Below are 11,409 nucleotides of genomic sequence, written 5' to 3' on the forward strand. Positions count from 1 at the left end.
TCATGTGTTTAAGCTTCACTTCTTCTTCTTCTTCTTCTTCTTTCTTTTCTCTTGCTTTTCTTTTCTCAGACGTCATCTGTCTTAAAGACGTTTTGTGCTGCTCAAATCGTCACAGAATCATGATCAGAGAAGGAAATACCACGAGCGATGGAGACTGAAGACTCCAAGGAAATTCTACCAATGGTTAACATACTTGACTGAAGGAGACTAAATACATAACAATCATAGCAGGACATGCGCAACGAAGAAAAAGTAGAGGGGGAAAGAAGGGTTATCATGCCAATCAGGACACAGGAAAAAAAAAAATCTGAAAACGAGTCAAAGGCAGCCTGCAGACAGTTCAGCACAAACCAGCTGAGTGTCAGAAAATGGCAGGCAGGGAATATACTGAATGCTATAACCAACAGGATGGTATAATGTGCAAAATGTGTCCTGTAAGTCCCACAGTCACAGTGGTGAAGACTGACAGACAGAACAACTAGTGAGGAGAAAAATAAATAAAATAAAAAGTTAGCTGCAAAGAAACAGAAAAGTTTTTCAGGAGTTCCCATTTCACCTGAAAACTCATTATGATTTTCCAGGAACAACCTGTGACATTTCTAGATCAGTGGTTTCCTTCTAACCCCACAAAGCCTTGAAGTAACCTTCACACTTTAATGTCTTGCATTCATTAAAATGCAGACAAGCAAACACTATTACAGCATGAAGGTGTGGTTCACAAGCTCTTAGCCAGACACGTGCGAGACGTGGACTGGCACCATTAAAGCGAGTATAATGCAGAATCAGCACATACGGGTGAGTATCAATGATAATGGTTGTTTTAAATCACATCAGACAAGTGATAATAAGTAAAACAAATATGTAAACATAATATTACTTTCACTGATTTATAGTTTCTGAGTCGTTTTGATGTGCAGAAGTATCTAAATTATTATCTTTTATGTAAGGAGAAACTTAAGAATACAGTTTTAGCAAAACTAGAACAAAATCCAACTCAGAAAAAGCAGAAAACTTGATCCACTGGCTTTTTTTTTCCTTTCAGGGATATTTGGCCAAGGGCTATTATTTCATAATCACTCAGGAAATAATTAGAGACTAAAGTACCGCAGTAAAAAACATTATACTTCCATTCATAATTTATTACATCATTCCAAACAGTAACTCAAACTAAATGCTTTACCTGGACAGCTGAAAAGGTTCAACGCTCTTTGAATCGGTCTTAAATTTTACACAAGATGTTAAGATTTGCACAGAAAGTGCAAACATTGTATCAAACTAGGATATAAAAAATACATATATGTGTATATATCACCACAAATTACCAGAACATTTCTCAGATGTATATTATAAACCCAGATCAGACCAGCTGTTCACAACAAAAGGCTGAATATGTAAACTATTTAATAAAGACCCGTACTGAAGCACTGGCCTCACCGAAACTCAGTCTGCAAATACTGATCTATTAGTTTGACACAAAGGTGACAGTGATTGATCCGTTTTAGCTGAGCACATAAATGACTCATAAATCTAAGTACGGCTGGGAGAAAATTTAACAAACGCTTTCCTTCTTCAAGACCCAAACGTCTAAAACTCTGGAAAGTCCCAAAATCCTAAAATTTAAAACACAAGGAAAGAAAAACCTTTTCATTCAGACTATTAATGAAGATGTTGTTGGTGTGGAAATGCAGCAATTAAGAAGTGAGCACTGCTCACTTCAGGTGATGATGCACATAATTCAGTTGTGCAGTAAATGGTTCCTGTAGATGATGGAGAACATGTGAATTCATAGTAGACCCAATAATAAATGGTTCTGCAGCATCTTTGTGTTCTTCATGTCTCGTGTTTTCCTTAAGGTGGATGAAATCAAAATATAAATAGTTCCAGATGCCTGTCAGTTTCAGCCCCAAACTTTCAGGTGTGTGGTGGAAAAAGATCAGAAGGGAATTTATTTTTCACCCTCCCACTGAGTCCAAGCAGAAAGATAAGAAATGTTTGGCTTTGTAAGAGCCAAACCCGAGTCCACAGTTAAATCTGTCAGAAAATCAGAAGACAGGAAATGATTGAGCTGGAAAAATCTTCCAAGCCAAAGTGAGCAAATATTACCAAGTCAAAATGTGGGCTGTGATAATAACATACTACCAAAAAAAAACAAAAAAAAAAAACAGGTGACTCTGAATCTAAATGTGTTTCAACGGAGTAATAGCAGTTTAAAAGTGTTCACACACATTCAACTACTTTCTTTTTATGCGTTACATTTTTCCACCACATTTGCATGCTTGCTGTTTGTGAGATGAAATGTACACACTGAGAGGATTTATTGTTTGTTGTCATTTTATCTTGCCCTTTAATTTCACAATATGAATAGGTAATGCAAAAATCTTTAATTACCATAACAATAATAAAAAACAATCTGCTTCAGTGTAAAGAACGCTGCTGGTTTCAGTAGGAGGATTGTTTCAGTCCACCTTTTGTTTAGTTCGGTAATATGTCCCGTCAAATGCAGGCGGTTGGTTGTTTGAAAGGGAGGCACCTTTAAGCTTCTTACTATGACGTTTCATATGAGTCAGTAACAAATAAAAAAAAGAAAATCTGGGAATAAACTGAACGCTTTTATCAGCTTAGATTGTCAGAAGAGACTGAGTCATCACACAGCTGACAAGGTAATTACAAATAAAGATGGTGTCACATGCAGTACATGGATCCGACTCATCGGCCATTTGTAATCAAAGCTCGACACAACCGTGCATTTATCTGACACACCCCGTCTTTCCTTCAGCAAATACAATTTCCTACGTATTATGGAAACCTAACAGCTCACACACATGTAGAGGCCTCGTTACCTGACACAGTTTATACAGTAACTATGTGCAATAACTGATTTCACTGACATCAGCAAAAAAAAAAAAAAAAATCCCTAGATGAGATTAAGAGCTTCCACTTAAACTCAACATTGTTCATACTTTGAGGTTGACACCAGGGTTTAAAATTGAGGAGGTCAATGCGGACATGAGTGCATAAACAATTCAGATAACAGAAGTGAGGGATAAAATAATAAAACATTAACAGGCTAATGATTAGGAGCCAAACTTAATACCTGTTTCACACTGTAAGCACTGTACGACAAAGCACTTTGAACCACTTTTTTTTTTTAAAGACAAGAACTCCCCTGCGATAAGATACAGACTATAAATAAAGAGTTTAAAGTTTATTCTAAACAAAGATTTGTCTAAGTGGATTCAGTGGGCAAACATCTCCGCTTCCTTTAAGCAGTCACATTGGTAGAAAGCTGAAGAGTTTTGTTGAATTTGTCTATGTTTGATAGTCATAAAAGATGAATTATGAGAGGGTTTCAGAAGAGGCGGGTCACGGTCAAGTTTTAACCAAAAAAACACAAAGTAGTAAAAAAAAAAAAAGAAAGCCTAAAGATTTAGTCAATGCATCTATTGTCTTGCAGCAAAACCTATCAATGGTTAACCAGTGTAAAAAAAATAAAAAAAATAAAAAAAAACTCTTTCTGCCTTCAATACATCACTTACACACTTCAGTCAGCTCTCTCTGTTTGCTGTGTCCTCAGTTTAGTGTTTCCCCATAAGCAAGTATTTGCTTTTGGATGTTGACATAACCTTCTTTAAAACTGAAGCTACCAAATTAGTCATCGAAAGGGCAAAGGGCAGAAGAAGATGATTTGATTAAACAAATGAGAATCTTCAGATTAAACTTGCGCAACAATATAAGTCATAGTTAAAGCAAAAAAACAAAACAAAAAAAAACTAAACTAAATAGTATTTAATAACCAAGGTTTACTCTGTGTGTAGCTCATTTTCCACAATAAACTCGGTGCTCCTTATCAAAAATTTTATTATTAATAGTTAACAAGTGTAAGAGAGTGTATTTTAAAAAATGCAGCTCTTTTAAACTTTTGGTACTTCAATTTAAATCCCTGTTCAAATGGAGTTTATCACAGAAAATAAAAATCCTTCTGACATGTCAAGCTGTTAGGTGGGTGCTTGCGGGTGAAAAGCCATGAATTTTGGGCGGGAATAGCCCGACTACGGCAACAAATCAATGTTCAAATTTCCAGGTTTGGTTGCACGTGGAAGAAGAAGAAAAAAAATCCTGAGTCAGTTCTCACACTCCCAAAATGAATATCAGGCACAGATGTAGCGAATAGAGCTCCTGGCAGACGCAGGACCTATAACCTGTAATTATTAATAGAAAACTACCTCCAAGATGCAGGATGTTATGGAGGTTACAGCACTTTTCCTAGGTTTTGGTGGTTTGATACTAGTTTATGTTTCACTAGAGGATCAATATTGGAAAGAATCGACCCAAGATGGGAGCGTGATTTTAACTTCTGCCGTCTATGAAAACCTGTGGATGTCTTGTGCAAGCGATTCTACGGGGGTCTATGACTGTCGGGAATTTCCTTCCCTCTTTGCTCTCCCAGGTAACTGACTGAAAGGTTCATCTGCTACCAAAATCCATGTAGAACGCCAGGCATGCATGTGTATTTTCAAATTGAAAAATATGCAGTGTGAAATTTTTGTGAATAGAAACCAAATCTGAGCTTTCATCACTTTTGCACACTATTCTGCTTGTTAGCAATTTTCTGATGATTCAGCAAAGTTAAACAGCTGACTGCGCACTTTCCAGACATACAGATATTGAGAAAATTCAAGATTCTGCTGTCGTACTTCCTTATTAACCCAAACTGATGTAAAGTAAGCTTACCCTTGTTTTTTACTAAAACTGTACAGTCAGATTTAACTGAATGCATGTGCAATATGATGTACAGAAACACAAAATCTTAAGTATTTATTTTTTTTGTCTGGTTTTCATTGCAAAGATTGTAGTTAATCTGAAACAGGACAAAAATAATGTAAAAGTAATTTTTGAGAAGCTTCTTTTAAGTCAGTAATTGATTAATATTGGTTTGAAAATGTATTTGCTCCACTGGCAGATTATTTAATTTATAAGACATTTTTACCATAAGTGAAATAATCTGCTGGTGAAACTAGAACTTTTTTGAATCAGTATTGAGAATTATTTGCTTAAAAGAAGCTCCATTATCTTACTGAAAAGTTACTTGCAAGTAAGTCTTACTGTATTTCAAGTATACTAAGATATTTCCAGTAGAAACTAGACCAGAAAAACTTGTTAATTTTTTGTGTTTCTGCTGTGTAAGCGCTCAGTTCCACCAGTTGCCTCCTTAAACTTTGTGCGGTTTGTTTAAAACCAATACAGAGCTCAGATTCATAAGAAGAATATTTTTGGACGCATCGACTTTGGTGAATTAATTTATTAGGTGTGCACAGAATTTAAAGTGCCTAATTTGGGCTAAAAGTCCAGTAATTTAGGTGAAAGTATCATTTCAGTATCACTATGCAAAAAACTATCGTGAATATGTCATCATATGTTATTGATGCACAATTCAGATCACTTTAAATATTAGTTTAAGCTGTCTGTGGGTGCTGTTCTTGATCATATTGAGATCCAAATAGTTTGAAGTAGTTACTAATTTACAGCTATATCTTGTAAACTTAGAGTTGTTCATGAGGCAACATAGCATTGAAGTCAAACTGTTTTTGATATTAAATTTGAAACTTTTGGAACAGAGAGAAATGTTAAATTTTATGGTCTTTGGCAGATTGTCTGGTCTAGCTGAACAACATCAGAGAACTTGTCTTAATGGGAATTGAGTCTGTCTTTCCAGCTTTTATTATGCCTTTTGAGGATGTTAGATAAGTAAACGTCTTTGTGTCCCAACTTGGCCATCTTGGGGTCAATATTTATTGACCAACCTCTAGGGGCTGAACGTTTTCCCATCGTCCCTTTCCACTCAGGGAGTATCAAGGAGTCGGAGTTTGATAAATCCCATCAAGAACTCACTTGATTTTGTTGACATAGCGTCCAGAGCGAATGACCAGGGGGTGATACATGGCGTTAGGTCTGTAGACGTTTGCGAGTGAGATTGAAAGGCTCTGGCGCTTTGTTGTCCTGCAAGTTGTGTAAACATTTACCCTTTCTAAAGGTTCAATAGAAACCTGAATAATAGGAAAATTATAAGTGGGGTATTTGGAATTAATCATTAATTTGTAGGGTTTTGTCGCACTTTAGAGCAAGGTTTACAGGGAACTGGTCTGTGGACGTGTGACCAATAGATCCTTGGGCAACAAGACAGCTTGGACGGTTAAAATTGGTAATTCTACTTCCTCTGACCGGATCGTTTCGGCAAGCCAGAAAAAAAAGAAAGAGGACAAAATGAATCCAATTGTGGAAGCTTTAGCGTGCTTTTTGGGCTTTTTGGGATGGATTATGGTTGGTGTGGCCCTTCCAAATCGATACTGGAGAGAGTCTACCGTGGACGGTAACGTTATTACCACCTCGACCATCTATGAAAATCTGTGGATGTCCTGCGCAACGGACGCCACAGGGGTTCACAACTGCCGAGATTTTCCATCCTTGCTGGCGCTAAATGGTATGTGGTCAGGACAAAACTGTGTTTGAATTTCACTCTTAACTTGACCGAGAAATCAAGAGCTAGGAAATGGTAATAAGACAATGGAGACCTAATCTAACCACCATGCGACGGAAGACAAATGTAAAAGCAGCATTGTCTGAGGAGGAAATAGTTTAATTTCTAGAACGTATTTATGAATGTGACTGTGGTCAATATTTGACTTAATCTACATAACAGTGTGGAGCATTTTATAGCCAGAAGCTTTACAGCTTTCTACTGTAGCGGCTGCAAACAGTGCAATAACTTCAGCAGTTAAAAAGAAAAAAAAAACACTCAATGAAGTCATAAAGTTTTAAAATGCTTTCGAAGACTATCATTTAGTCATAAATCAGTCTGGCATATTGGCTTCACCTCTTGCGGTATTACTTCACAAAATCATATGCTAAGATTTCAGAAGTCGCCAAAGGAACATGAAGTTGTTTACTGTAGTGTCTTTCACTTGGTTCTACATGGTATTGTGGCATCAGATATATTAGCAGATATGAAAAAAATAAAGATAATATAGCTTCAAAATTTGCTCTGATAAACATTTGTAGGCATTGTTAGGTCTCCTGGTTGGCTGTTTTTAAGACAAACACATTACAAAGCACTTTAACAGCACAGTGATACTATATTAAGAATTTTTTGTTATGTTTATTATTATTATTATTATTATTATTATTATTATTATTATTATTATTATTATTATTATTATTATTATTAAAAACTGTTGTGTTGTTATCAGGAAACAATGTTCACAACAACATTTGCAGAGCTTGTGCAATAGTGAATCATTATTTGTCATCATTACTGTCACCAATGGAAAATAACGTCCAAAACAAGAGGAGTTCTGATAGCATTTCCATCGAAATGTGGTAGAAAAACCAAAACATGAAAAAATATTTTTGCTTAATTGCTCACACGAAAATAACACACTTTCATGAGCTGAATAAGGCAACTTTTTAAACACACTTCTACAAAAACCACTTGTAAAATGGTGCGCCAAACATTTTTGACACGCCATTTTACATGGAGAAAGTAGGTTTCTAAGCAAACCACTAATGCTTCACTTAATGTTTTCACACAGGGTACATTCAGGCCTCCCGAGCGCTGATGATCGCCTCCATCTTGTTTGGGGCATTTGGCCTTGTGGCGACCCTCGTGGGGATGCAGTGCACCAAAGTATGCGGGGAAAACTATGTTCTGAAAGGCCGGATCGCGGCGATCGGAGGGGTGTTCTTTTTACTTCAAGGTACAGCTTTAACGGCGCAATAAAAGTGGAGTTACTGAACTCAAATTACTCAAATACAATTAAAATAAATAAAAAGGTGTGGCCAGCAGAGTAAACCAAAGAACTGTGATAAGAGAAGTCAGCCTAAGCTCATTTCTACACTGAACACCTTGTTAGGTAAATATGTCAAATGTGCCAACCTTTGTGCACAGAAGACAAGCTATCAGTAAATGGATGATCTGTTGAAAAGGTTATCCTGCAGGTAACAGAACCGTCTGTTCACAGGCGACTATATATTAACAAAAGTCTGAGAATTGTGGAAATAAAAATCACAACATGAACAATTCAAGGTCAAAGTCCTAAACATAAGAGGACACATCCAAAAAATGTATCCAACCAGTTTGTTATTTTTGGTTGTACTGGTTGTACCAAATAGTGGGGGCTCATGATTTACGACTGATTTGGCGGGCAGCAAGTGTTGCTACTAGTAACCGTACACTGCGACTTGCTAATGATGCTGAAGCTAGCCTCTGATTTCTTTTAATTTATTAAATGTATAATAATTTATCATTTATATTTGATGATTTAAAAAAAAGGTGTTTGATAGTTTAATGAGAAATCTGGACTGCCTTTGGCCACCTCAGTTTCAAAATCTAAAATGAACAGATTGGGCAAATTTGAAGACTTTCTCATAACGGCTTTGGCAGAAAATGATTTAAAAAACATTTCTATTATCTACTATGTCATTTAATACTAACATCGTCATAAAGACAAAAATAATGTGTTCAGGAGGAAGATTACTTCTCTATTTGATTTAATTAGATGTCATAATCTCTCATATGACATTAGAGCTAAATGATCCAAACTGGGATCAGAACCAATGGAAAAGAGGTGTAATATAAAATTCATTCAAACATATAAATAATAATATTGTGTATTAAAATTACACACATACAAATGCTACCAAAGGAATTAAGCAAATATGCAATGATGATTAAGTAAATTGCTAAAAACAAATGGTTTGTTTATGAATGAAGAGGTCGGTACAAATTATCAAAGGTACAATTGGACTGGGACCGGAGACAACTGCACACAACTACACTAATAACAAAACTCAGTCAAGCACACAGTCGTTATAAAATACTATTTTTATCACAAACATGTACGATTCCTTATTGCCCTCTATGCTAAGCCGTCTATCAGGACTACATTTTTAATACCCCTAAAACCATGTATTTGCCATAAGTGACGTGCTGTATTTTTCTCCGTATTTCACATACTTAAGGTGAACAAGTCTTTGTCTTTCCGTAGGGCTTTGCACCATGATCGCTGTGTCTTGGTATGCAGCCAACATCACCCAGCAGTTCTTCGACCAGCTTTACGCTGGGACAAAGTAAGTTCATCTGAGCATTACACAACAGAACAATAGCTATATATAGTTTACCGTGGCATAAGCGCTAGATAAGAAAATACGAGATAAACATTATCATGTTTCAGGTATGAGATTGGACAGGGCCTCTACATCGGCTGGTCATCTGCTGTACTCGCCCTCTGTGGAGGCTCCTGCCTGCTGTGCGCTTGCAAGCTAAATTCTCCCAGTGAAAAGACGTGAGTATCTCTGGTTACGTCAGTCAGCTCAAGATTTTATATTTTGTCCTGAAATACGTCTTCACTTTTAGGTCCTACCCGTACCAGCCAGGCTCCAGGAGACACATGCTGTCTACTGTGGCAACGTCTCAGGCGGCACCGAGCAACTACGGCAGGAACGCTTATGTCTGAGAGGCACCGTCAGCAGATCCTTTCATCATGATGAAGGTTTAAATTTACTTAGTGTACTAAGAAATGACAGCGTGAATAATCTGACGGCATTTGATTTTGTGGATTTGCTGTGAATTTGATCAGATGTTATAACTCCATCGATGCAAAGTAAGATTTGTGATGTATAAACTGTTACTGCCGGTTACCTTTCCTTTTCTGTACTCAAAGGGGTTTGCAATGACTCCCAATCGGTTTGCATAAAGATTGAGAAGTCCATAAATGTTTTTATACAACCACAGAGGATGAGATTATTTGAACTAAGAATATGTGATCATTTTAATTATAATGTAACATGTTTGTACTGAAGATTTGAATGTGCTTTATTGTATAAAACACATTTATTGTACCTGTTTCGTCAAACTTGCCGCATATTTAGTTGTACAAGCAAAACAAACTTGATTCTTTCATTAAGTCTGGTAGTTGTGATCATTTCAGCAATACATTTACTAATGATAGAGTCCAGGTGACAACTATAGTTGTAACCTAATAACAGGAAATACCCTGAACTCCAGATTCATGATATGAAAATGTTTTCAACTTTTTTTACATTTTACATGTTACAACAAAATCACATTTTTTTCCGGTGAACCACCACAAATTAGGGCATAGTTGTTAACTGGAGAGAAAAGGATACATGGCTTTCAAATTTATTTACAAATAAAAATCTGACAAGTGTGGAGTGTCATTGTCCATCTATTGCAAACAACTGCCTTAAGAAGTCACAGATTAATAAAACGATGCCACTTGGATGAAAAAAAACCTATGGAAAACCTACAGCAAAGATCTTAGACTTGGTTAACTTGATGAAATATTAAATATAAGAAGCTCAGAAGGAGCTTTTAGATACATTTAAACTGGTATGTATAATATAAAACCAATACTCCATATCCTGTTAAAACCACTAGTGGCTGCATCATGTTCTGGGTTGCTGAAAACAAATCCAAAAATATTGAAAACCTTTGTTTAACCTTTAGAAACAAGATAAAACATTCTTGCCCAGAAAACATTAAAAACCTCCCCGAAGCTAATTTCTGACTGTAATGGTAGAACATTTCCAGAAATACATGGAAAGCTACTTTTCCTTGTGCTCAGAATTTCACCTGCTACTTTCTGAGGTGTTTTTCTTTCCTCTTTTTTTTGTCACACATACTTTGTTTTCCCATGCCTGGACAGAAAATCTGAAAATTATTAACACTCTTAAAGTATGTCAGTTTGTCATCAAGGCTTATATGGAAACCAGACGATACTTCATAGTTCAGCTAAACTGTGAACTGTGCTTAGAACGCCTGTAGAAATACATTACAGAATGTCTCTTCTTGGGCTAAAACTTATTAAACTTGGTTGTTAGTATTGCTCAAAGAAAAAAAAAAATAAAAAGTTCATTTTTGTTCAGATGCAACCAGAAAGAACTTTTAGCAAAACTGCTTACATCTTCTTATGCTTGTCTTGATTTTTGTTACTGTTCATGCTTTAATTCACCTGAGAAAAATCTTGGCTGTCCAAGGTTCCCACATGTCTACAAACATTAACATTAAAGAGCTCCATGGGACAGTCTAGTAACAAATGAAAATACTTTATTATTTAAAGAAAAGTGACTCAAATACTTTTTGCTGAGAGTGGTGTGAATGTGAATATCAGCCAGTCAAGTCCAACTGTTACCCAATAAGCTCTCATTGAGAAGATTGACTATTGATTTTGTTAATTAGAAAATAAATTAAAAAAAACATATGCTCCAATTTCGTGACGATGACGCCTTGGAAAGAATAGCAGATTTTTCTGTTGTTGCTCACTACCCCGTACTCCACACAAATGGCGTCGCATCACTCGTATCTGTGGAATAAAGATACTCAAAGTTTTCACA

At 36.2% G+C, this 11,409-nt stretch overlaps 1 protein-coding gene across 4 annotated transcripts; it reads left to right on the forward strand.

Moving 5' to 3' along the window:
* The first annotated feature begins 4,023 nt into the window (after positions 1 to 4,023).
* Positions 4,024 to 10,223, forward strand: LOC106909262 (claudin-15-like). Of its 4 annotated transcripts, none has more exons than XM_088012569.1 (5): positions 4,024 to 4,447; positions 7,587 to 7,751; positions 9,042 to 9,123; positions 9,228 to 9,338; positions 9,426 to 10,223. In XM_088012569.1, the coding sequence occupies exons 1-5, from the start codon at positions 4,231 to 4,233 to the stop codon at positions 9,538 to 9,540; spliced, it is 690 nt and encodes a 229-aa protein (XP_087868695.1). In that variant the 5' UTR covers positions 4,024 to 4,230; the 3' UTR covers positions 9,541 to 10,223. The 4 variants fall into 4 exon arrangements, with proteins under 4 accessions (XP_087868695.1, XP_014831092.1, XP_087868696.1 ...); XM_014975606.2 differs by having other exon boundaries at positions 4,026 to 4,447; positions 9,410 to 10,223; XM_088012570.1 differs by lacking the exon at positions 4,024 to 4,447 and adding an exon at positions 5,890 to 6,478.
* The last annotated feature ends 1,186 nt before the right edge of the window (positions 10,224 to 11,409 follow it).

The sequence above is a fragment of the Poecilia mexicana genome, unplaced genomic scaffold, assembly GCF_051168715.1.
Source record: "Poecilia mexicana isolate PSO_F unplaced genomic scaffold, ASM5116871v1 scaffold_14, whole genome shotgun sequence".
Classification (NCBI taxonomy): domain Eukaryota; kingdom Metazoa; phylum Chordata; class Actinopteri; order Cyprinodontiformes; family Poeciliidae; genus Poecilia; species Poecilia mexicana.